This window comes from Puntigrus tetrazona, chromosome 3 (genome assembly GCF_018831695.1).
Source record: "Puntigrus tetrazona isolate hp1 chromosome 3, ASM1883169v1, whole genome shotgun sequence".
NCBI classification, from domain to species: domain Eukaryota; kingdom Metazoa; phylum Chordata; class Actinopteri; order Cypriniformes; family Cyprinidae; genus Puntigrus; species Puntigrus tetrazona.
Genome location: NC_056701.1, coordinates 10,902,445 through 10,930,009, shown reverse-complemented (window position 1 = coordinate 10,930,009; position 27,565 = coordinate 10,902,445). Strand labels below are relative to the sequence as shown.

The 27,565-nt window shown below is 38.2% G+C and overlaps 2 protein-coding genes across 2 annotated transcripts in view; both read left to right on the top strand.

The window, feature by feature from the left end:
- Nucleotides 1–3,851, top strand: part of nucb1 (nucleobindin 1) — a 5,483-nt gene extending 1,632 nt beyond the window's left edge. Inside the window, exons 4-13 of the mRNA XM_043235747.1 lie at nt 420–552; nt 637–740; nt 1,152–1,337; nt 1,414–1,504; nt 1,594–1,652; nt 1,883–1,975; nt 2,292–2,381; nt 2,477–2,650; nt 2,920–3,046; nt 3,171–3,851. Coding sequence (XP_043091682.1) covers nt 420–552; nt 637–740; nt 1,152–1,337; nt 1,414–1,504; nt 1,594–1,652; nt 1,883–1,975; nt 2,292–2,381; nt 2,477–2,650; nt 2,920–3,046; nt 3,171–3,259 — 1,146 coding nt within the window. The 3' untranslated portion in view covers nt 3,260–3,851. The remainder of the gene's footprint in view (nt 1–419; nt 553–636; nt 741–1,151; nt 1,338–1,413; nt 1,505–1,593; nt 1,653–1,882; nt 1,976–2,291; nt 2,382–2,476; nt 2,651–2,919; nt 3,047–3,170) is intronic.
- Nucleotides 3,852–9,449: 5,598 nt separating this feature from the next.
- Nucleotides 9,450–27,565, top strand: part of ppfia3 (PTPRF interacting protein alpha 3) — a 34,863-nt gene continuing 16,747 nt past the window's right edge. Inside the window, 13 exon segments of the mRNA XM_043235138.1 lie at nt 9,450–9,650; nt 11,902–12,695; nt 12,697–12,933; nt 19,086–19,187; nt 20,350–20,514; nt 20,771–20,845; nt 20,943–21,002; nt 21,080–21,208; nt 23,165–23,257; nt 24,067–24,119; nt 24,254–24,347; nt 26,285–26,419; nt 26,516–26,599. Coding sequence (XP_043091073.1) covers nt 12,603–12,695; nt 12,697–12,933; nt 19,086–19,187; nt 20,350–20,514; nt 20,771–20,845; nt 20,943–21,002; nt 21,080–21,208; nt 23,165–23,257; nt 24,067–24,119; nt 24,254–24,347; nt 26,285–26,419; nt 26,516–26,599 — 1,320 coding nt within the window. The 5' untranslated portion in view covers nt 9,450–9,650; nt 11,902–12,602.

Genomic DNA, 27,565 nt, shown 5'->3' with positions numbered 1-27,565 from the left:
CCTGATGAGTTCTGCCATCAATCTAAGTGATAATGGAAGTAAAAACATTTGTTTCATTTATTTGTTCCACATTTTTTGCTGCTGTTTTTTTTATTTAAACTGTATTTTTTCATTATTTTACTCTTTGGTCATTGTTTTATGCTACTGGTCTAATTGGATACAATGATCTATGCTAAAAGTGCTATCGCCAGACCCAAAGATTAACTGAATGGATTCAAAAATGGTAAAACTCAGCTTATTAACTCTTGGGGAGTTGGAGAATGAACCCACTTCCGAAAAAAGTGGAGTGTTTCTTTAAGTAAATAGATTGTCATGTTGTTTGCTTCAAACTTTGTAATGTTGTGATTCTATTGGTGTTGGTTTGCCTAGTTCATGATTTTAGAAAAATCCCAATGTTCATGAAAGCTACTGTGTTTCAGAATGGACGCCTCAGTAAGGAGTTGGATTTGGTGGGCCACCATGTGAGAACGCGACTGGATGAGCTGAAGAGGCAAGAGGTCTCTCGCCTCCGGATGTTGCTGAAGGCTAAACTGGACAGCACCAACACGCAGAGTGAGTGTGTTCGTGTATTACTCGGGTCACACTGATGAGCAAGAAAATCTGTTTGCGCGACATTCACGGGAGTGCTTGTTGCAGGTGTTCAGATGGATCACGTGTCCTTGTTGAAGCAGTTTGAACATCTGGACCCTCATAATCAGAACACATTTGAAGCCAAAGACCTGGAGCTGCTTATTGTAACGGTAACACCCGTTCCTAACATGCTGTCATGTGAAATGGCAAAAGAAATCATCAGCATAGACTGACCAGCATTCAGTTTAGACTTCTTCAGAAACTACATTTAACCTATTAAATGCTAGTAAATAAAATCCCGAATTTTCTTCTTTTCTTGTTTTTTTTTTTTTTTTGCGTTAATCTGATTCTATAAGATTATTGTATTGTGTTTTTGTGTTTCCATTTCTGTCATATTATAAAATACTAATTATTTTCAGTTTATTTCTCTTATTAGTTTTTACTACTCAAAATAAGTGCACAGATAAGACACGTTCACCACAACTAAACATTCCACTATTTTACCAAAAAACACAAATACATCATTTTAAGTGAAGTCATACATAAATTTTTGTGTGTGTGTGTGTTTGCTTATTTGATAGGCCACTAAAGATCTTGAGAATTATGATGCAGAGCGTCATGAGGAGTTCAAACGCTATGAGATGCTGAAAGAGCATGAGAGGAGGGAGTACCTGAAGAGTCTGGACCAGGAGAAGAGAGAGAAGGAGGAGAGGAGAATCGAGGAGCTGAAAGAAAAGCATCGGCAACACCCTAAAGTTAACTCTCCGGTGAGGGAGTGAAGAAACAGGAGATGTATGGCTTGAAAGATCCTGAGTAAAACTTTTTTTTAAACTTTCTTTTCAGGGTAGCGTGGATCAGTTACGGGAGGTCTGGAAAGAGACGGATGGGCTGGATCCACAGGAGTTCAATCCCAAGACTTTCTTTAAGCTCCACGGTGAGTGGTGTTTTTTTTTTTTTCTTTTAAGTAGTCCATATGCAATCCTTCCACGGGCAAAATGAACTGAACTGTGTTTTCTCATTTAGACACGAATGGTGACGGTGTGTTGGATGAGCAAGAGCTGGAGGCCCTTTTCACAAAAGAGGTAATGTTTCATCTTTGAGGTTGGGTGAATCATGGCAATCTGTTGTTGACAGTGATGGAGGCCTCTTTAAGCTGTGACTGAGTCAGCTTATGACTCTAGTGGGCTCTAGTGGCTGTCCTGAGCAAAACATCATTAACATGGGAACCCATGGGAAGCTCATAAAAGCCGTTCTTGACACGTAGAAAACGAGCACCTGATGATCTATTCTTTTTTTTTTTACCGTCTTACAGCTGGAGAAGGTGTATGATCCCAAGAATGAAGAGGATGACATGATGGAGATGGAGGAGGAGAGGCTGAGGATGCGAGAACATGTCATGCAAAATGTAAATGCTGTTTATGTGAAATTATTAAGTTTTTTTTGTTGTTATTGTTTTTGTAGGAGTATGTAAACGCTTTTGTTCTCTTTTTTTTTTTTTTTTTCCCTTTATCTGTCTTTCTCCTTCAGCTTTTTAACACTTTCACAATGTGTGGAGCAGCAGTGACTCCATCTGTTCTGTTCCTTCAGGATGCATAAGATGAAGAAATAGCCATTCTTTTCTCTGATTTTCACTGCATTTTTTTTTTTTGTTGCTTCAATTCGTTTTTAATCACCTTTAAACCGTGCAGTTCCAAATAGTTGTCCCTCGCTGCTTCCTGCAGGTCGATCTCAATCGCGATAGACTGGTCAGCCTGGAAGAGTTCCTGAAATCTACGGAGAAAAAAGAGTTTAACAACCCAAAGGAATGGGAGGTTAGAGCCTGATTTTGATGCATGTTTGACTTTTTAACATACTGTCTTTACATGGCAGTGTTTTGTCCCAACTCTTTATCTTTCTATACTTCAAGACACTGGACGACACAAAGCCAGTGTACACTGAAGAGGAGCTGCAGCGCTTTGAGGCAGAACTTCGGGATAGGGAGGTGGAGCTTGGCAGAAGGGCAGAGAAATTAAGACAGGAGCAGGAACTTCTCAAAGAGAGGAGCAAAGCCCTAGAAGCCCAGAAACGAGAATATCAGCAGGTAAAAGACTGATTAATTAAAAAGCACTAAAAATAAGAGTTTTAAAAAGTATGTGTGCAAAATACAAATCACCCTTTTATTAAATTACACATTTAACACTTGATATTAGTTTATATTATATTTTATATGAAGTCAGTGTTTTAATTTACTGTTAAGCCCATAGTAAAACAAATTATTTTAATTTACAACATCAGCACTGCATATTATAGCAATATTTGATGCATTATTTCAACGCCAGAGAACTGACAGCTTGTTTTACTTCTAATCAGGCGGTAATGGAGATGTCGCAAAAACAAAAGGAGCAACAGGCAGAGAATAGACAGCCTCCCTCGGGTCCTAATGGCGAGCTCCAGTTTCAACAAGAGATGCAGAAACTAGCAAACGAAGACAGTCAAGGTGAAAAATTTTAAACGAATAGTCTCCGTTGTCTACTTGTTATCATTTTAATTTAAGTAATGGACTGCATTGCTACGATGGTGAGGTTTTTCAACATAAACGTTGCCCGTTTCGTGTTTTCCAGTAGCGAAAGTCCCAGTCGATCAGAATGGAGATGTTCAAAATAACCTTCCAGCCGAGCCACCACAGAATCTGCCGCAGCACAACTCCTAACACAAAAACACGTACACACTTCTACCTGTTAAAGAACCTGCCTTTGAACTGCACAGTGCACACACAGCCTATTGACTTACCCTGTTCTCATCTTCTTATCTCAGCATAACATAACCAGACCAGAGCAACAGTAATTAACAGTATATACTCCTCATACGTACTCGGTGTTTTCTGCTTCATCCTCAACCAAATATGCTCAAATCCCTAATAGAGTGGCATCAATATAGACTGTTCGCATGTTCCCTTCTAAAGAATGACTAATTAATATTGGACGTGTGGCTTTGTATGGTGGTAGTCAGGGTCTTTTCTTAAATATTGTTACTTTTGCCCTGGTTTCAAAGTTTACAGCCCTGCTTGCTTTTCGTTGTTTCTAGACTGGAATAATTTGGTTCTTTTCTGTGGTTCACATTATGTCAGTGTAACCTTATAAACAAGGCTTTCTGGTATAAGGTTGCTAATAGACTCGGATGAGCACAGAAGTGTAAATCAAACATACAGCATTGTGCAATGAATCTACTTTTTTATGTAATATAAAATCGCAGATTTTATGACTCTTTCATTTCTTTCATTTAATAAAGGATATTTAAGAAAACATGCTACGGTCAGATTTTAAATCCTGTACAGCAATGTGAGTTTTATCAAAGGGATGTCGAAGATTAAAATTGTCATTTACACACCTTTTATTTTTTTTTTTTTCATTATTTTTATGGATTTATATATTTTTTTGGAACTTATAAAAAAGCTATCTTAAATTTAATTGCTAAACAATTGCTAATCTGTCTATGAAGTAGAAGAAAAGACTAGATCCCAAAGATTTTTGCCTGTATGGGCCGAAAAAAATAAAAAATTCAAAGCACTTGTGTGTTAAAAAATAAAATAAAATAAAATAAAAATCCATACAGGTTAGACACAACATGAGGGTACACTGAACACTAATTCTAATTCTAGATTTTGAAACCTGAAACCTGAAAATAATATATTCTCATAAAGCACATTCAAAATGTATTTTTATAGTATAAGTAAATAATGACAATAACCTGTCCTTCAAGATTAAGTGCTCTGCTTCACAAATGTTGATCACGTGTAACAGCACAGCTGAATGATTGGATCTACGAGACACGCATTCAAACTGCGATCTGCAACAAATACCATCAATACCATTCCTATGATGACTCAGCCCATTTGTTTCTGAACTAATTCTTTAGCTCCAAATGTCAGTTTCAGCTGTTCCGCATTTCTCTTCCAATAAGTCAATTTGTTGTTTTTCCATCTCTGTGAAAACTAGCGACAGCGGCATTGTTCTCTGATCTATTCGCCGAGTGTCAATTGCCACATGGCCGCATACTTGCTGTAAATTCCGTTCCAATTCTGTTAGACACTCCCTAACCCCAGTGACCTCGTTGCTCCGCCTCCTCTGCTGCAGCTGTCACCTTTCACTTACACTCTCCAGTGCTGCTAGCATAGATATGTAAATAATGTCCCTGCGCTCGAACATCAGTACAGCAATCTGACACTAAGTGCTGTCCACGTGTTTAAACTCTCCTCACACGGACTGTTTACTTGAGGGGGCCTTTGATCCAAGAGATTTTTTTAAAAGGTATAGTTTACAAAAATGAAAGCTTTCCATAGTGTTTTTGAAAATCTGTATGGCTTTTCTTGCTACGGCACATTTATATAAGTACCAGTGAGGCCCAGTGTTGTTTTGGACCAAAAAAAAACAAACTATATTAAAATTAAATTCATATTTTTATTTATTGTGTTTTTAATTTATCTTTATTACATTAGTAACAGTTAGATGATTGATCAAATGTTAAATGAGATAAAATGTTATATAATTCATTTTTTAGTAATGAGTATAAGTGCGATAACTGAAAAATAGGTGCATTAAAAAGTTATGTTGAATATATTTGCTTTCGTGCATTTAATTCATTTAATTTAATCCTTTTGTGACAAAACAAAGTCAGGTTTTGCTTCAGTCTGGCGTCGTTTGACAAGGATGGGAACTCTGTTAACCAGCAAATGGAGGAAGGAATTATTTGTTGAATGCTCTAGCTTGTAAAAGACAAGAGGAATAAAATAAAGAGCCAAGAAAGATGAGTCAGAGACTGTGGGAAGAGTCTGATGAAACGAGTACTTGCTTTGGATAGTGTGAAAGAGGGCTTCTGTTCGAGTCGTTTGCATCACTGAGTGGGCTGGCTGCTGCTGAATCATCCACTTTTCATAATGCCTTTTTTTTTTAATACCAACCAAGTCAGTAGGTATTTTACTGTGTCTCTGGAGCATTGACTGTCTGGTTTCCACATCCTGTTTCTCGCATTTGCTTATGTTAGGCCCCTAACAGTGTCTTTTTTTCACTGTCCCACATCCTCATCCTCTGCATATGCCGTTTTCAGGTACTTCAATGGATTATATATATATATATATATATATATATATATATATATATATATATATATATATATATATATATATATATATATATATAAACAAACAAAACAAAAACATTTACTCACCTTTACATCTCTATGTTTTTCCCTATAGTGAAAGTGAATGGGTGCACGAGGCTGTCGTTATAGAACAACAAAATGAGGACATAATTAACATGTTTAGATTAACTGCTCATTCAAAATCTTAACTTCTCGCAATGTAATTTGAGCAGAGGCAGATCTGAGGCATGTATATGCGATTCTTGTGGGCCGCAATTGCACAATGGTTGATTTCTTATTGGCCGATCCGGTATGTGATACTCTCTCTTGACGTCCTCTCATTCACATTTCCCACATCTCTGCCCCCGATCTTTCCCTCTCCCTATTCCTTCCCTGCCTGTGAGGTTTGAGTGATGATAAGAGACAACTAAGCAGTTAACACAGCACTATTATTCAACACTACAGCACCTTCCGTCTTTCTATCTGGGCCATATTGCAATTGCCTCCTTGGACAGGAGAGGGCGCTAAGAGCACATAAAACTTCCCACGGCGCTTCCAGATCCGTGCCAAACATACTCGCTTGTCATCCCCTCTATATCATGATAGCCACATATGAGAAAATTCTGCTGCTTCTGCAGCATTATGCGCAATATTTATCACTCTCTGGGCTGTATGATCTGAAAAGCGGGGAAAATGCAGACAATGGATCGCAGCCTGAGCATAAGATATTGGTCCTGATGTACTTTCTGATAATGCTCAGGTGATTTTTGGGTCATCACTTTGCTATTGTGTGAGAGAAGCAAACCGTCCTGCACTTCAGGCCACCACCGCACACACAGAAACTAAATGTGCTGAGTTCACAGAGACAGGCGACAGTCTCCTGCTGCGATTGTCATCTCCAGAGTCATTTACAGGATGAGGAGACGAGGCTATTGCATGCCAAGAAGAGCCTAACATACAGAATTTGAATAAGTGTTTAAATGTTAGAAGAAAAGCGTGATGGTCATGAATCTACTGTTCAGGTTCTGGAGTGTCACGTGAGTTTACATCTGTGCCCTCTTGCGAATAAGGTTTCCAAAAGGGGAACCTTTTTGTAAAGAACATTTTAATTATCTAAAGAACCTCTTGAGGAATGGAAATGTTAAAAGTCCTTTATAAAACTATAAATGCCAATAAAGAATATTTATTTTAAAGAGTATAACATGCAGTATAACATTTTTCCAATATAAAGAACTTAGTATAAAGAATTCGTCAAATGGAAATACTTCATGGATGTTAAAGGTTCCTCACTGAACTAAAGATGCCAGAAAGGAGCCTTTATTTTTTTTTAGAGCCTTGAAAGAAAGTTTTGTGGAACTGAATAATTCCATGAAGGTTCTTTATGTTTAAAGGTAAAACCTGCCAATAAAGACTTATATTTTTAATATTAAACCTTTAAGAGGAATAGTTCAAAAATTAAATCAATCATAATTTCTATCTGTAGAATATAAATGATTTTTAAATAAATGTTTTTTATGCAAATCAGTAGTAACCAAAACTATTCATTTCAAAGTTAACTTCAAAAGCTCTTCACTTGTATTTAATTGAAAGAATGTGAAGGTATGCAGATTTTGCACAAAAATGACAAAATAAATGTAAATTTCATAGTGAACTACAACAACAACAATAAAATAGTTATTGTAATGGTAATATCATTTAGCGTTTTCTTAAATTGGAGGCTTTGTTGTGACCAGCTGCTCATCCTGAACTTTCCCTGAACCCACGAGGACTAGGATTGGTTATATCCCAGCGTACCTCAGCAGTGTCCTGTCCTTATCTCGTTCCCTAAGTGCTCACTGGCTTGGAAGGCTCTGATGCTGCAGCTCCAAAAGACACTCTGATAAACACCGTGTTGCCTCTGTTGCCATGGTGACTGGCTGTGCTTGGGTAGAGGAGCTAGTACTACAAGCCATGCAAGTTACGGGTACATTGTAACGCACAGGAATACTCTTTATAATAGCCTCGACTTTGGCGCCTTGGTATATCATTTGGGTGCTGTGTATAAAAAATGGTGTGCGGTGTCTCCAAAACGAGAATAACAAAAAAAAAAAAAGCTCAGTATATAATTTGAAATATAATTTGAGGCTTTTTGGTTTGGACTGGTGCAAAAGCAGACATCCCCCCATCCCCCCACCCCCGTTTGTTCTTGTGCAGCACTTCTCCAGCTGTGTCTTTAAATCCTCCACTTGTGCAAACGATGACATCATCCTCTAAAAACACATTACGTCATCCCTTTCGGGACCCTTCTCATAGCTCCACCCTGCTCTCCCCCGGTTTTACTGGCGTTTATCAGTGCAGAAGCCCTCCTCCCCGCCTGGTTCATTGGCGGAGAAGTCACCGGTGTCTGTTTTTCATTGGTTCGCAACATTGATGTCGGTTGCGTGCACCAATGAAAGAGGCTCCTCAGCTGAAGACGCGTCGCGGGAAACTTGGTTTTCCTCGAGCGCACGCACTACGTCATACGGACACCGCGTTATTATAAGTGTTTAATGACTAGCATGTATAACAGGCTGCATACATCGCAGATTATTAGTAGGAGAAAGGTTTTCTCCGGGTTTACGAACTATGGGCTTTCTGAGCAGAGTTTCAGCCTTCCCAAATGTAGTCGGAGTAAGCTCGGTGGCGTTATTTTTACTATTTTAAACACGTCTCGACTCCATTTTGAGGTATTTGTAACGCTAAACGTAAATAGAGGTCTGTTCAAATAGTGTTGCCTTTGAGAACGAGAGATAACCGCGCGCGTTTTCATGTCTATATCAAACCAATTAAATCTCAGATATACTCACAGAAACATAATTGCCGTTTTTAAAAAGCCTGCAAGGTAGTTCACTTTTAGCTAGTTACACTAGACGTGAAAAATCCAGGAGAACAAAATACCTGCAAATGTAATGAAAATGCTAATGTGGGTCGACAGAAACTTAAATTTCCACACTCATGAAAATCCTTACATAATAGTTATAGGCTACAATCTAAATAGGCTACTCCAGTCTGACCAGTCGTGCAATACTCAGGTGTGTTCTTGGAAACTGTTTAGCCTATGTTCAAATAAAGAAAATTATTTATTATAAAAAAAAAAAAATATATAGGAAAGGAGTATTATGAAAAAATGTATAAAGTAAAGGGATATTATGCTAAATATTAATTCAATCTCTTAATATATATATAATATATATATATATATATATATATATATATATATATATATATATATATATATATATATATAATATAGTATTTATTTATAGACTAGAGTAATTTCTGGATAGTTAAATTATTTTAGTCTTAACACAGTTATCGTAAACTCAACATTTTAAAATCCAATAAAAGCCGCACTTGAGTGATGATGCAATGCAACGCTGAAAAAATGATGTGATAATTGTGAAGTGCGGAGGCGCAATACCCAGCGCACCCGGCAGAGGGAGTGGATGTGGCGACGCAAAAACAGCGACCAAGTTCTCACTGGTACCCAGCGCCGCTGACCATTTGGACCTTTAGCCCGTGAATTTCCAGCATCGTTCTTAAAATAACACGTCCGTCCTATTACGCGATGAAAGGTGCTGAACCGTGTAATTTACAGGCATGACATCTCACAGTTACGGTGGCCCTATCAACAGCTCCTGTTTGCGATCGCTGAAGCAGGCGCGAGTGTTTCTTTAAGAACCAGCACCTTTACATCGAGAGGGAGGGGGGAGAGAGAGAGGGAGAGAGAGAGAGAGAGAGGAGAGAGAGAGAGAGAGAGAGAGACTGGGGTTGTCTGTGGATAGGTGTAACGTTTGCTCGCTCGGTGCCGTCGTTACATGTGTGAGGAAGAGGGAAGGGGGGAGGCTGATAACTGGGCACCCAAAAGCGCTGCTCTCCGATGGGGTCGACGGGGATGAAATGATGATGATGATGATGTCTACCGTTTACTCTCGACGATGACAACGGTGAGCGGTGCATATTTCAGCATCGCATGCATTTTCTTGTATATGCATGTTTGTGTGTGATATCGCCCAGCTGTGGAGATGAGGAGGGGGATGATGATGGAGGACTTGGGAGGAGGGGGCGAGGCGAACGGATGGGAGGAAGAGCATAAAATAGCGACATTTGGAAACATGGCACGATGCGTTCTTCGTTAGACTAGTTCAAACGTAACCATTTAGTTTCGACGGCGTGTCCAGTCGCGTATCTGCAGAAGAGAGACGGCACACATATATCATGGTGGAGCGAGGCGAGCGGCGGAGGAATACGTCAACACATACATCCAGCCCAATTTACACTGAGCGACGTTTGGGCGAACGGAACGGTGCTTGCTTTTTGATCCTTTTCGTCGAGCCGTTCTCGTTAGTACGGAATAAACAAAATCAGCAGCAGCAGCGTCCAATCACGCTCGGGTTGCCTTTAAACGACACCCGTTTCTTCCTTCTTCCTGCGTTTAGACAGCGTCCACGGACACACGCACACACACGCACGCACGCACACGCACACACACACACACACACAAAAGCGCTGCCAGGCTACATGATCGTTACACACCATGAATTTCATTTCCGTATATCATGCGCATCCATTAGCCTCTTGACTAATAGGCTTTACGGAGCTTGTTTAGAGAAGCGGATGCACCGTAGGGGCGGACGGAGAATAAAAGCGGCGCGTTGTGGCGTTCGGGAACGGCTGCTGTCTGTGTTGAAGGGAATTTGAAATAGGTGTGTGTCGGAGAAAGAGAGAGAGAGGAGGTAGAGAGAGACGGATGGACAGACAGACAAAACAAATGGAATTTCGAATTTGGGTGTTGATTTGAATGTTCTGCATGACAGTCGCGGGAACGAGGCTGACGCGTTGTGTTTATTCGCCTGGACGTCGTTAACATTCATGACAGGGAGTATTTAGCAGGATTTGTGGCCTGTGCGAGGAATCACTGCTCCATTGATTCTTCCAAATTCCTCCGTGTCGACATACACTGGAACTGGACGCTCTTTCGTGCCGTTCACAGATTTCTGTGAGGGGGGAAACCCGATGGTTACAATGTTATTTTTAGTTTGATGCTCCCCAATGTGTCTGCCACCATCTAGTGCTGACTCCTGTGTCGAAGAACCGAGTGATTTCGGTCTTAGCTCCATGTCTGTCACTCAGTGCTCTTACATGTACGGGAATATTCTGATGCGAATCAGAATTTGGGCATATTGTGATTACGTAAGGGTCATGCCAACACATTGATTGGCGTAACCAGATTAATCCAGTGTTTTTCTTTCTGGAAAATCTGAATTAGATAGCACATGCTTGTATTATTAAGATCTGTGGGTCATATTTGGAATATCAACTGTAACTAAATGTTCTTTTTATATCTGTGTCTAGGTAATTTGACATATTGGATATAAATAACTGAAAATTCTGAATAATTGAAGACTTTTCTAATGATGATTTAAAGGAATCATCACGGCCTGTTTTTGTAAGACTCCCAGGACCTACGTTTGACAAATCATAGTTTGCATGTTGGAATATGAAAGATGTTTCGTGATTTGTTTAAATGACTGTTCAAAATGATTAAAATACGTGACGCACTGTAAGCGGTTCAATCAAACAGAAAAATGCTCAGGATATGCTGATACTTATAATTATAAATAATACGCTGCTATTTCTGGAGCATGTGGACATCTTTAAAGACTTACCCAGAATATGAACCTTTAACAGAAAGCATGTATATGATGTCACTGTCAAGATTGGCATATTACTGTTTTCCATTTAGCGTCTTTTATTACAGTATTTTTTAAAGCTCTACAGCTGACAGTAACTCAGCAGATGATTAACAACATATCTATCCACGTTGTATCTAACTGACAACGTGTATTACACCATTTAATGCATTAAATGTCCGCATTGAAAGCATGTTTTATAAGTAATTGCAAAAGTTAAATATAACAGTTGTCTTTCACCTCTTGTTGTACAACCCCTTTTTCTTTTTATTCATTGTATTATTTTCTCCTTATTCACTGTCTTGTCTTTCCCTTTTTCGTTGAGGTACCCCATAGTTTATCAATAAAAGCACTATTAAAGTCTATTTGTAAATGTACTGTTTGGAAACGGTTTGCTCAGTGACTGCAAGTTCACTGGATTTGATGTATAATGCTTTATTTCTTCATGTCTTGCCCAGCTTTGACCATTTGTGCTAATGTCACTCTCCTTTATTTCCCTCTCCAGCTCTCCTTTACTTGACGTTCGAACCCATTGGGTAGAAGACTTTCCTCCATGCCCACCCTTCCTTTTACCCAATCCAGTCCCTGCGACCCGGCGACTTTCCCCTCCTACTTTCTCCTGCCACTTTTGTCCCACCTGAGACCACGTCCTGCTGCTCCACCCAAATGCACCCAAGCCAAGGATATTGAACAGCACATTCTAAGAGCCAATCAGGAGCCTTGAAGCCATTCAGGAAATAGCAACACAACTCACGAATCTACCTGAGCACTGAGGAAAAAAATAAAGGCAAGGAAGCTGTGGATAATAAACTCATTGTCAAGGAGACAACTCAGATAAACTGGCAGTACGTGTCCACCTTTGAAGAAGAGCACAGCAATTAGGAGTTTCCACAAAGAAATTGAGGGTGAATTCAAAAACTGAGGGACAAGATTTAGGTGAAAAGAAAGAGAGAACAAGTGCACGCATAATATAACATATCTGCAATACTCACATTCCCACACACATTACAGACTGTTAAGGCACACGTTCTTCACCCTAGAAACCCGCATATGAATGACAAGTTGTTTATCTCCTTGCCGTAGGCTCTCAGGCACGCAAACGCCGTCGGATTCGCAGTCCCACACTGTGATTCCTTGCAAACTTGTAGGGCCGAGACACATACACACACTCACCCTTAAACACTCGCACCTGTTCACGGCCTCAAGATGATGTGTGAGGTGATGCCCACCATCTCGGAGGACGGGCGGGGTGGTGGTGGAGGAGGCCCGTCCTCTCCTGCCGGAGGTGGTGGGGGTATGGGGCGGCGCAGGGGGCATGGGTGGTGGCTATGGGGGCCGGGAGGCCCGCGGCGGGGACGAGGGCGGGAGCACTGGAAATCTGGAGTCTCTGATGGTGAACATGCTGACGGAGAGAGAGCGGCTGCTGGAGAGTCTCAGAGAGACCCAGGAGAGTCTCGGCACAGCACAGCTACGTCTGCGAGAGCTGGGTCACGAGAAGGACTCGCTACAGAGACAACTCTCCATCGCGCTGCCTCAGGTATGCATTAGGGGTCCTGTACGTGTGTCTAAAACAATATTTGAAGTTGCAGGAGATTCGTAGTGTGAATATCCATAGCTATGTTGGTATGTCATGCACCTTAATTTAAAATCATATTAGTATCTTTATTTGGGGTAACGTATTTTAAGGCGAATACCTGGTGTGTAGTCCAAGCTACATGTATGTTTAATAGAAAAATCTCCATTTATTTCCTAAAAAAACCAGCCACAACTTGGGTTATAGTGATGTACTTGCAATAGGAGAAAAATGGGCCAATATGCAAACAGTAAAATATTCACAGGGAAAGAAAAACACAAGAAGTGCACAATAAGTTAGGGCTGCACAATTAATCAAATTTCTAATCGCGAGAAGGATTATAGATGACACAATTTCATAATCGTTCAATGCTAAAATTAATTGTTCAAAATCCACTTATGTTATTCTGTGTGCTTAAGATGTATTCTTTTCTTTCTACTTTTCCCTCTTAATGGCTTTTTGCATTATTTTAAGTTTTGTTTTAGTGTAGGATTATAATACTTTAACTTTTTTATTTAAAGATGAAACCAATACGATGTTCACATTTGAGGTTTGACACTGTAGAAGAGCTGTATGTTTTTCAGTTGTTTTTAGCTTGTTTTTTTTAATCAAAAAATATGGCATGTGGTTGCTTCAAACAATGGTGTAAACATCAATTAGTGTAAATTGTGATGATCGTAATTAATAATCGCAATTGCAATTATCTGCAATTATGATTTTTGTCACAATCATGCAGCCCTACACTTTGTGTTAACATGATTTTAGTGTGAAAAGGTCATTTACTAACCTTTTCTATGTAAAGTTATATCCGATTTTGCAGTGTTCCCATGGCAGTGCAACGCTACAAACAATAATTTATTTACATTTACAGTATAGCAATACACAAGTTTTAACAAAAGAATTGATGTAATTGCTTTTGCAAAGTTATAGCTTCCCATTTAATCCTCCAAATCGGCCCTATTGTCTTCCATTGTAAGTTTTTTACTGTAAAGGTGCCGTCAAAATAGAAATATTTTCTGAACAAAAAAAGGTCCATTGTCTGTTGTCAGTAGCCAAGCTATGCATAAAGCACGGTTCACACAGAAGTCACTTTTTATTTAAGCAGCTTTGTGTTTGATGAGCACAGCAAATTCATGTGTCCAACCTGAAAATTAGCATATTTTGTATAATTTTCTTTTGCCCTCGTGCAAAATTCACATGGATTCTTAATAAATGTACATTATTTAATTTTTTTTAGTTAGGGTTCGAACAGTTGTTAAATGATAATTAACATTATGACACAAATGCTGTTATTACTGCTGGAAAGATGGCTTTTAAAGAAAACTTGGCTGTCTATGCAGTAGAAATGCACAAAAACCTCTGATACATGACTAAAGGGAACAGAGAGCTCAACACCCATAATGCACTTTTGATTTTGATGTCGCCCCTGTGATCTGACTGTCTGTGGGCAGGAATATGAGGATGCAGAAGTTCAATCTGTAGTTTCAACAAAAGCTCTGGAGCCGTCAAAGGTCTTGAGGTCCTAGAGGTTATGGAGCTGACTTTTGCAGAGCAATCACTGACAATCAGACACTGATATCTAGTGCAGGTAACACAGAGAAACAGTACACGCTGTTCATTTGCACCAATACAAAACTGCTTAAAAATCTGTTGAACTGAGAATATTCCCTTTAGAATTTTCTGGACTGAATAGTTTACATGGAAAAAAAAAAACAGGTCACTGAGATGAAACATGTCTGAGGATGAGCAGCCAGTGAAGTATAAGCAATGTCGCAGTTCAAAAGAATTTTAAAGAATCAAAACTTAGCTTGTCTTGCTAGTATAATTTGCATTGGGCAGTCTGTATGTGTATTTAAATCGATCTTAATATTCCAGACTTGCTGTGGGCTTTTCTGGTCCTTTTTGCATCGGGTCTTGAACTGTTTTGTCTTCTCTGATCTAATTTAAAGTGTTCCACATATCTTCTTGAGATTATCTGCTTATCTATGATTCTGTGACCTGTTTTAGTCGGGACGCTACATTTTGGATTGTTGAAGAGTGTAATCTTTTGAACAGACCTGGTTGTTTCATTGGTAGATTGAGTTAAATAATGGTTTTAAAACCTTTAATGACATCATTGCAGCTTAAGGTGAGGTAATGAGCTCGGCCGATACATAAATCTGTCAGCCACTGCAGTTGTATATGGGATCAGAAATGCATTATAATGAATAGATTCACAGCTGCACAACCTTATTCAGATTCACAGGAGAGTTGTGTCATGTTTAAATGCTACAGTTACACAGGAACAAAATTGTTTTTTTTAGTTAAGTAAATCACATACTTTGCATACTTTTGCATAATGTGTGAATTTGATTAAAATTCAGTTGTCATTACCTGAATTTTCAGGTGCCATGTTTGTTTTGCAGTGACGTTTGCGAGTTGCGACAACAGGATACTACTTGAACACTTGAGCCTTTTCCTTCATTAGCAGTTTTACAGAATATATAAATATTATTAGGCTATTGTAGGCTATTTCTTATCCTTTAGTAAAGTTTTTTTCTTTTTTCCACAATGGATTGTCAACTATTTTGCTGTCTTTTTGCTAGAAACAAAACGAAACCATTTTCTACTGGTGCAAGAGAGTAATTTAATGTATATTCCTTTAAAAAAACACAATATCTTCTGAAGTTTTTAATCTCTCGAAGTAAATATATTTAGATGTTTAGAGATTTTTTATAAGCAAATAAGAAATCACTTTGTGAATTCTAAAGAAAATATACTTGATAACAAAGAATGCACAATTTCGAGGACCATCCACAAATATGTAATAATTTGCGTATGCAGATTAAAATATAAATTATTAAGTGCAAAAACACTGAGCGATTGATCAAAGCACTTGCATATTTATGAATCGTGTTTTGTTCTTCTGAATTAGGTTACACATTCGTGCTCCTCTATTTGTATTTCTAACACCAGATTTGTATACCAATTAAAGATCAATGTCTGTATCACTGGAAACATTTTGGGACAGACTGCCACAAACATGCGCCTTGAAATAACAGGTATCAGAGCTTCCCATCTTCTGGGAGGAACGACTGGATATTTAAGGTGCATGGCAACACAGGGAGAGGGAGAATCAATATATCTCTCTCGCTTTCGCGCACAAAAACATATGCAAACACTCTCTGAAATAAGCAGACGCGGATTCAGAGCAGTGATACATTAAGCAGGGTTCAGGCGGTGCATCCCATCAGCGCTGGGCGTATGAGAGAAAAACGAACCGAGAAAGAGACAAAAGCTGAAAAAGAGGACGTAAAGCTATTGTTGAGGTCCTTTGTGTCAGTGGAGCCGTAGCAGGAGCTTGAATGAGAGAGAGAAATAAGGCAGGACATTATCACGCAATTGTGTTTGGCATACTTGTGCCAAACATAATTCTAGTCCAATCTCAGCAAGGTACATTTCCAGAATGCCAAAGTCCTATGGGCCCACTGAGTTACCATCTGTGTACCACTATACCACTCCTAAGCTTAGCCCCCCCAACACTCCTCCTTCTCCTCCTTTCCTCTCCTCCTCCTTGCTCCAGCTTCTTTCCCCTATTTTTTGCTTGTTGGCAGAAAGCGAGGTAGTTAGATACAGACAGGATGGAGACGTGACCCACCAAACGCATTCATCACGAGGGAAACGAAACATGATTGGCTGGTCCGATCTGTGAAGGTACACGCGACGTGATTGGTGGAGAATTGTGCTTGGCTTGTCGAAGGCCTTTTGGATGAATTTTTTTTTTTTACACGGTTGCTTGGGAACCTCGTCTCGCAAACATATTCAGAAATCAAACGAAACTGCAACGTCTGCTGTGCGTTTAAACACGTAGACACACAAAGTACGTAATTACACACGCAATATGGTGAGTCCGATTGCGTATTGGACAGGTAAGGTGTGCGGCGTGTGATTGTTGAAGAAGGCGTCCGAACACATATAGGCGGCTGGAAAAAGATGGTGTAGCTTTAGGCTCGCAGTGGCAGCCGTGTGAGGCCATATGTCATCTTACACAACATGGTGCTATGAAGACCTTACACCCGAGAGTTGCTCATTGGAGTGTTCAGAATGTGGACTTTGTCATCTGTTCACACAGCAATAAAAGTAACAAACTCTGATTCAGTCTCGCATGCACACCAGCACCAACATTTGGGCATTTACTATACTGGCCCCTGTTTCCTCAGTAGCTGAGGTGAGTCACTGGCCTCAGATTACTGGTTAATGATGCTCGGCTGTCACTAAATAAAATAATACATAATATCCGTAATAATATCAGTAATTTGCAGTCGTGCAAAATTTGTATGGGCATGTCAGAAGAGAAGGTCTGCTGCATTGTAAAACAACAACAGTTGTTCGAACTTGAAATAACTTGTTACTCTGCTGCCTAAAATTTTTTAGTTGAGTCAGCTAAAATATTATAGTTGTCGCTTATGTTAAGTTAAGATATATATTTTTTATTTTTAGGCAGAGGGGTAACAAGTTATTTCAAGTTGAAACAAGTATTGTTTTTCACAGTGTGTCATCTGATGGCCATATTGTGTACAGAAATGCATTTTCACATTTGATGATCGTGAAATTCTCTGTGCAAAGAGTGTAAATGCCTACTTTTCTTGCGCCGCTTGTCTGAATTCGGTTTGAACTAATGAATTAGATTTAAACCAGTGGTTATCAGCCTTTGTGACCCCAAGGCCCCCCCCCGTGTACTAGATATATCATGTAGTATTTTAGTTGGAATGATGAGAATGCTGTTTGTTTTTACATATTTTCAGTTAATATACTGGGAGCGTTGATGTGTTAAATTATTAAACATGATTCACTGTATGATTATATAATTTTTTATGATTCTGTATGCCCAAAAGGAAAATAGGCTTATTTCCGAACTCCCCTAGAGTTAAACAGTTAAGTTTTCTCACACGTCATTCCATGAGATCTTCACATCTCACTGCCCAAACTGTTGAGCTGTGCTGAATAGCAGTGCATTGTCCTCTTAGGATTACAAAATGACCAAATTATGACCATTATGATGTTTTCAGTTGTCTTTTTTTAAATTGTACTTCATTCCCTCACACAGAAACTCTCTTTTTTGCTCACCTTGTGCTAAGTTAGTGTCATCAGATTCTTTTGGGACAAGCCTTATATTTTAGGTGGCCTTAACGACGGTGCACTTTCATCAAAAAAATAAATTCATATTGTTTTGCATAATACTTTTGCTGCGATTGAGGTGGGATACAGGACAGGTTTGGCTGGGTTTTGGTGTCAACAGTGTAATTATAAATGTAATTGCAGAAGTTAATTATAGATTTAATTAAATATAAGTATAAGTAGATTGTAAAAACATGTATGTAAACAAAATGAGCATTTTACCAAATTATTCATTTAAATATTAGCACACATAGTTAAGACTACCTAATATAAAGTGGGAGCTTTTTGTAATTGCTGTAGATTTTATAAACATGTTCTGCTTTTCTATCATTCTTATGGTCACACTGTTGTGGGGTTAAAGAGATAGTCCACTAATATGGGCCCTTTCATTTTTTATTTTAAATGTAACTTTTAATCATTTTATGTGCTTATTATTATTTTTCATATATATTTTGCTTTATATTACAGTTATATCTCTTTTAGTTTTTCTTTTTGTAATGCTTTTTTTATTTCAGTTAGTTGCTCAAGAAAACCTAAAAAAAATTGTACAAGTTGAAGAAGTTTTTCATCTAATATATAGCCTGCAAAAACAACTTTTCAGACACACTGATAATAAACCTTGTGGGCTCTTACACCTAGTGAAATGGTGTGAAGTCAGCCAATCAGATTAGAGCTTGCCAGATTGAGAAAGTGTGTTTTTCAGTTGTGTGTATGCACTGTGTCTCAGACGGTCAGTGAGTCTGTGGGTGGTTCGTAGGCAGGCTGTCTGAAGCCCAGACTACACGGTGGACACATGTATGTGGTGTACGTGTTTATTTCTGCGTTATGTGTGTGTGGTTCGAGTGATCCGTAAATATATTTCAGGCTGACCGCTGCACTGGATACACACTCATTGGTTTATTTGTGTTGATTGTTAGGAGCCTGTAAAAGAGCTGATTTTCTGTTGTGTGTGTGAGCAGGAGTTTGCGGTGTTGACCAAAGAGCTGAATGTATGTCGGGAGCAGCTGCTGGAGAGAGAAGAGGAGATTGCTGAGCTCAAGGCGGAGAGGAACAATACACGGGTCAGTAACTCCATAACCATAATCTGTGCGTGTGAAACAGACATCACATCCTCTTTATGTCCCCTGCTTGTGTTTGTGGTTTTGTGTTTAGGGTGTTTGTTTTTAATGAAATGTTTTGGCTGGGGTGCAATATCCCACTCCATACCATATCCATTACCATATACTGTATAGACTAGTTTTCACAAGGGCTTTATCTCAGTAACTAGACACAGAAGTACATCGACGCAAATGGATGTTTTCTGTAGCTAAGTACTAACCCTTAAGTGCAAATTGAAATTTTTATTTAATTTGTTTTATTCTGATTTACCTGTATGTTACTATTGTGGTAACAAGGTCGTCTTGTGTTGTTGTTTTTTTTATAGTGGAAATATTTTGTAGCCCATAATAATAATTATACAATAAAACTCTCTTAAGCAATGTTGGGGTTACTTTTAAAAGTAATGAATTACAATATTGTGTTACTCCTTAAAAAAGTAACTAATTACTTAGTTACTTTTTATGGAAAGTAATGTGTTATGTTGCTTATGAGTTTGTTAATCTGGGCAGGGCTTGCTTGTTTGTTTTTAATGTAAAAAGTTCTTCTTTTACAAATGTAATAGCCCTCTTATGCCAAAAGTGAAATGAATAGGCCTCATGCTGAAGTTCATGTCTGTAGAGTAGAGGGCGCAGGTCAAACAAATGGCATGAAGGATATAATCCAGCAGAAGAAAATTCAACACTATTAAGCAAAAACGAAAATTCAACACAAATATGTCATTTTTGCTTGGTTATAGTTGAATTGGATTATCGAAGGTCAGTAGCAAAGACACTGGTTAATAAAATGAGATTAAATACATACATTATATTTTTCTTATTTAACATTGCAATATTTAAACGCTGCAGGTTTTAATGTTTTTATTCATTTTAAGGGACATAATTCACAAATTAACTGGTGTTACTTATTTGAAAATGTAACTCAGATATTTCCTTCTGAATGAAAACTAATTTGTTACTGTACTAGTTACTTAAAAACTAATCTGATTACTAAGCCCCAACGCTGCTCCTAAAACTACAGTCTGGGAGTCAGTTCTACTCTGGGAAATGTTCACTGGAATAACAAAAGGGTAATTACTAGCACCTGTCTCCAAATTGACTTTCTTTGTTTCTTTCCTGTTTCGTCTAGCTGCTGCTGGAGCATCTGGAGTGTCTGGTGTCTCGTCACGAGCGCTCTCTGAGGATGACTGTGGTGAAGAGGCAGGCCCAGTCACCTGCTGGAGTCTCCAGCGAGGTGGAGGTGCTCAAGGCCCTCAAGTCTCTGTTCGAACACCATAAAGCCCTGGACGAAAAGGTCAGCAGCCCTTCCTTAATCTTATACCACGTCAGCATGATGATGAACCCAAATACTTAAAGTTTTGTGAACATAGCTGTCATTTGATTTCTGTTTACGTTTTATGTTATGCTGCTTTGTCCTGCTCGTAATGAAAGCAGACAAAAAGCACCATAAAAGATATCTACAGAATTACTTTGTCTCTTCATAGAGGTGAGAATTGTTTTGGACAGGCTCTCCCTGTTGATTCATTGTCTATTGTTCTTTTCTCCCTAAGGTGCGTGAGAGATTGCGTGTGGCTTTAGAGCGAGTTGCTGTTCTAGAGGAAGAGCTGGAAGCGTCCACAAATGAGGTGAACACCATACTTTTGCAATATACTTTGTACCTCCTTTTTCTCTCTGTATGTGGCACGCTGGCCCTGCATGCTTAGATTTGTTCGCTATACTTAGGTTCTGTCTTTACGGGATCAGATTAAAAGGAGAGAGCGGGGTTTGGACAATGGAAAGGAGGTGAGTCAGAACTATTTGGGTATTGTTTTGAATCTTTTCAATCTTTTTTTTCTCATGTTCCTCTGTTTTTCACACAGCGGCTCCCGAATGGCCCTTCCTCCATCTTGGATGATGGCGAGATTGACAGACAGAGAGAGGGAGAGATAGAGAGACAGAGAGCAGAGCTTTCACAGTTAAAAGAAAGACTGGCACTCATGTGCAGACAGGTGAGTGTTGCAATGCTGCCTGTAGAGAAGGCATTTTGAGGAATCGTAGGCACGCTCTCAACGAGGCAAGGTGATTCAAAGGGAAGCCAAATTCTAGCCAAAGAGAGAACGCAAAGCCATAATGCAGCGCCTGGAAACCACATACTGGTCTGGAAGTTTCTAGGAATACTGAAAACCCTTTATATTTCAGTTCAGGTGTGTTTAATTTGGGTTGGAGATAACACCCCTGCCTTAAAAAATGTATTCAATAGAGCAGTTGCATTTCATTATCGACGTATATATATATATATACACACTACTCTTCAAAAGTTTGAGGTCAATGTTTTTAATGATTTTGATAGAAGTCTTAAATGCTTGTCACGACTGTATTTTTGGAAAATGACACACACCCGCACACAAAAAACACATAAATAAATCAAAAATACTGTAACAGTAATATCCTGAAATATTATTATTAAATAATGTTGTCTGCTTTCTGTGATGCAAAGCTGAAATATCAGCATCATTACAGCAATATTCTAATAATATCACAATTAAGAAAGTACTCTGATAAAGAATCTATCATGTGAATCATTGCCACATTTTGCGACAGGGTACACATACGGCAGTGGTCAGACATTTGTCGTTAAGCAAAAAAGACTATGTTTTTTCAACTATGTTGTAGTCTCATCCAGAGAGTTCCTGGAAAATTTGTATCCACTGTTGCCAGTTTCCACATATTGCATGACAAATAAATAACTGCACTTGAAGCTTTCGTACAATTAAAAATGAAACTGTATATGGCACCATAACGAAGACAAAAGTCAAATGTGGGCCATTAATTGATCTATGTACTATAACATGTAAAACGGGAACACGAGAGAAATATTCTAAAAGCAGCTTAATCCCAATATTGTTTTACTTATAATAAGGTAAATAATATATAAGATATTTGATGTCCAAATTAAGATATTTCTGATGAAATCCGAGAGCTTTCTGGCCATGCATAGACATCAATGCAACTGAAATGTTCCTAGAACCAGAAAGGATGTTTTATTAACAAGGTTCCGGAGGAGCACGATTAAATAATCAACCAATGCAGCACAGGTGGAGCTCCTTTAGTTGATCAATTTCATTAGCATGATATGTATAGATAAACAGCCAACTCACAACTGTGCCAGTTTTTCTACATCCCTCCTCGGCTAAAGGTTATACACCTAGAATGGTTTCAGGCTGAGTAAATTATTGGGTAATTTCAAATCAGTAGTTTAACCACTATTATATGAAGCTATTAGAATATTTTTTGTATGCAAAGAAAACAAAAATAACAACCTAATAAATTAGTAATAAATGACAGAATTTTTTATTTTTGGCTAAACTATCCCTTTCACAGTGAACATGTGTTCCCTATTCTGAAGTGTAACCATTCTTGCCACTGCTGAATAAAATATAAATTTCTTTAAAAAAAACAAACAACCAAAGAAAAAAAAGCATTCATCCTAAACATTTAAATGTAGTGTATGACTTGTGATAATGACTTATGAGTTAGAATACTGCCTTGGAAGCAAGCTGGGTTTAGAAAGAGAGCTTACAAGTGTATGTGTGCGATGCATATATAATGTTCCCAGACACAAGAAGGAAATACGGGACAGACGGGGTGGGAGAAGACCTACAGTATGACACAATCAAAGCACTGACACATTTTGGAAGAGAAGGTTCCAGTTAGGCTGGCATTCCTATGGTTGCCATAGAGATGCAGACTGAAAAGAGATGCTGAGCGAAAGACTGTGTCACGATCTGCTGCCCTCTGGTGGATGCATGCACCATTCCCAATTGCAAAAAAAAAAAAAAAAGAAGAAGAATCGACAGAGGGAGAAACGGCTACTGGAACGCATCCAAGTTTCGTTGGCTCGGTTTCTGTGTTTGCATGCGTTCGTGCGCACATGTTAACGTCTGAGCCTTGTCTCCCATGCGCAGGTTGGAGAGATCGAGGAGCAGCTCACTACCGCCAGGAGGGAATTAGCTAAATCTGAGGAAGCCAATCAGAAGCTTCAGAGGGACGTGAAAGAGGTGGGTCAGAGGTTAAGTTCTCATCGAGAGTGCTTCAAAACAAAATCAAGAGCCCTGTGTCACGCAACCATGGTTTTGCTGTCATCCCGCCTCCTCTCCCATTTAGAAGGGTTTCCTGCCACAACGCCATGATTAATTGCCGGTAAAGTGCTCTAGTTGTTGATGGGTGTGCCTGTCAGCCAGAGCGAGATCAATCAAAGTGCCAACAAAATAATCAGCTGTCTATCTGACATTCCTCATGGAAGAAGTCTAATTTTCTGTATAATAGAAGCACGCTGTATTCTCCTGCGGTAACACAAAGACTTGCCAACTTGGCAGCAGCGCCCGTTTCATGTCACCGGCTCTCTACTTACGGAATTTTCCGGAATTGCCGGCAGCTATCGCTCTGGCTCGCTGTCCTATTTACGTTGGATGCCTCGAGCAGATTTTTGCTTATAATCTGCTTCCACTGTCATGAAGTACCGCCTTGTTAATGGCGAGTGAAGGGTTTTTTACTCATTTCCCAAGACTCGTTGCCTTTCGTTTTTTTTTTTGTTACACTCGTCTTTCATCGCCTCGTCTTCCTCCCTCACAGCAATTATGTCATATTCGATATCGCTCTTTTCGTTTCGCAATAACTGTTTATAGTCAGCACCATTTGAAGTCTAGACAGACGCCCAATTGTAATAATGTTACCGAATGGTCTGATTGTGATCGTTTAGTGGGTGTTTTTGCTTCTGCAATCAGTTCACCATATGTTGTTGTCTTTTCTTCTTTTCGACATTTTCTCTGTTTTATCTCACTTTTTTTTTCCACCCCCTCAACCGCAGGCGCTATGTCAAAGAGAGGACATGGAGGAAAGAATCACCACCTTAGAGCGCAGGTAAACCGCACCAGATCTCACAGCTGTTTTGTCATACGGTTTGACCGCAGCACTGTGGAATGGCACGGATAGGGTCACAGTTTTCATTTCTCGAGCGCCCTGCAGATCTCCACCGTGTGTGTTTCTGTCTGTAGGTACCTCAGTGCCCAGAGGGAGGCAACCTCTCTCCATGACATCAAAGACAAGCTGGAGAACGAGCTTGCCAGCAAAGAGTCTTTATACAGACAGGTACAAAAGAAAAATCATGTACAGACACACATGAAAGGTGTAACTATTGAAGGAACATTTAACAGTGTGTTCATCAACAGGAGTCTTTGGGGGTTATTCGCACAGTATTGCGCCATTTTCAGCTAAAGATTTTGTTTTGTTTGCGTTTTATCTAAAACAAAATTTCAGGACTTCTCTTTCTTTTCAGTGAATTTTCAAGTGCTTCATATATAATACCTCAAAGTATTATGCCTGTAACCACAATGGAGAGCTTTAATATTCAGATTATTGGTCATATAAGCCTACATTTCTTTTGTAGTTTCTAACCACGGTGTCAAACTATGTTTTTTTTTACCCATAAATCTATTCAAGCTTTTGTTTTTTCATAGGATAAAAGCATAAATGGTAAAAAAAAAGAAGATATTTGCGTTTAGATAAAAACTGAATTTAATGAAATTTAAAGGTTTATATTGAATGTAATTTGCTCCAACATTCTAATGTTGGTAAGATTTTTAAATGGATATAAAATAAATACTTGCATCTATATTATGATTAGGTTTACATAATATGTGTGTTCACTGTGTATGTTATGTATGTATAAATACAAAAGCATACATGTATATATTTAATTTTAAAAATGTAAAAAAATAAAACATTCATATATAGTATAATATAAATATAATATATAATATAAAATATAAGTATATAAATGTATATACGTGTACATTTTTCACAATATATACTGTATGTGTATTTATGTACAGATAATAAATATACAAAGTGTACACTCATATATTATGCAAACAAAAACCAAAATAATATTTCGATTTAAATTAAGTTTTCTGTTTGAATATATTTCTTTAGTTCTCAGATATTTTTTTGCATTTTAATCAATGTTTGTCACGCGGTGGTTAGCATGAGAGCACGCAACAAGCATAAGGTAAACGAAAACACTTTTATCTACTCAGAGATTAAATAAACAATATCTTTACAGGCAGGCAGGCAGACAGGACAAAAACCACAAGCACATTAAAGACGAGAACCAACCAATACATAGGATCAAACTAGAACTTAAATACAAACGGGAAATCACTAAATTAACTAGACACAGGTGAAGACAATGACAATATTAACAAAAGTAGGTCACACGGAACATGTGGCACAAGACAAAAACAACAACAAAAAGTCCAAAGACGTGACAATGTTACATTTTTTGTGGAAACTGCTACATTTTTTCAGGATTTGTTAATAAATAGGAAGTTTAAAAAGAAGTTTTTAGTGTAACCTTCAATTTAGTTAAAGGTATTCATTTCTTAAAAAAACAAACGTAGTCCACATTTTTATTAAATTCTATGTAACCTATTAAAATGTATTGGTTATGAATAGGGATATGTAAACTAATTTATATTCTTGAGATAACATTTTTTTTTATCAAAGATTTTTTGCATTTTCTCATTATCTGATTAAAGCTATTCTAAACACACAATAGGAGATATATTCACAGTAAATAGATGCACTGCAAATGTAGACATTCTTAGCAAAGGAACCGCATGACAGTATTATTGCACCTAAATTACAGCTTGCATTTAAATCTAAGTGAACTTATTTTGTTGTTTTGAAGGCTCTCATTATGTCTACAAGAATTTACAATCTGTTTCCAGGTTTTGAGATGATATGTCCGGACGTGTTGGTTTTACATAACATATGTCTTTGCTTGTTCTTGCGCGTGAGAATGATCACTGGTTATACATAAAATAATGACTAAACTTTTGCTTACCTTTTTTTTTTTTTTTCGTAATTTTATTTCGTTAGTATTTTATTTTGGGTAATTTCTGACAAAAAGAACTTCCATTGTCTTTTCGCCAGGTCTCTACCAAAAACAAAGCACTATTTTTCCAGAAGAGAATGTGTTCATTATGGTGTTCTGTATTGTTTGGCCTCATTGTTCTGTCACTCAGAGTGAAGAGAAGAACAGGCAGCTCCAGGAGCGTCTAGACGATGCTAAACAGAAGCTGCAGCAAACCCTCCAGAGGGCCGAGACGCTGCCCGAGATCGAGGCTCAGCTCGCCCAGAGGGTGGCGGCGCTCAACAAGGTGTGTGCTGTCAGGTGCTGTGCTATTAACTCCTTTCAAATTGAGAACCGGTCCAAACGATGTTAAAATGGACTTTATCCTTACCCTGTTGTTTAGGCGGAGGAGCGTCATGGCAACTTTGAGGAGAGACTGAGACAGTTGGAGGCACAACTTGAAGAGAAAAATCAGGAGCTACAGAGGGTGACTCATCCTCCCGTTTATTCATTTGTACAGCATGCTACTCTCAAATGTTGTGAAGTATTTTCACTCTGAATGGGCTTTTAGAGTAAATGTCCTTGCACACTGTGTCCAAATTTTAGAAAGTATTTTTTTAGTATTCGTCATTCTAAAACTCCTTTCAAAATGCTTGCTATAGATGCGAATAACGCAGGATTGAAAGTGATATGCTTATGATGAATGAACGTTTCAGAGGCGGTGCGTAAAAGTGATTGAATTTGATTTATTTTTTTAATATGCAAAGATTTTCTGATGAGAATTTCAGACTCGGAGTGCATGCAAAAAATATTATTCAATGAGTATGACATATAAACATGATTTTTTTGCTGGATTCACAGACGTTACATTATGAATTTCTGTGACCCAACATCTGAAACCTATAATTTTTTTAAGTAAATATGTCAAATATGTTGATTTTAAAATGTTTAATTATGTTTTAAATATTGTAAACATTAAAAATGTACTTGGTATGTAAATATTTAAATATGTTATACCCCCGGTTACACAGAAAAGGTTTAAGCCTAGTCCTAGACTAAAATGTAAATCTGAGCTGTTTCATCTGAAAGAAACTTGCACTGACTGATCTTAAAACATGTCAGTGCCTTTGTATTGTCTTAAGATGCACACCAGTAATATTTTTTTTTCTATGACATGTTTATAACAATTACTTAAATGCCCTAATTGAACTGATTGAAGTATATTTCAAATAACTGTAAAAACAGCATAATCAGCATAATCAGGTGCATAAAAAAATTCACATAAAAAAAAATAGCGTTTCACATTATCTAAAATATTTTAAAAAGCAAAACAAAACAAAACAAGTGGTTTATACAGTCAAATATAAGAATCAAAATAGTGTTATTCTTGCATTTGCCTGAAATCACAGTATAATCTCTTATCAAATTCACTCTCATCTTTTATTCACCATTA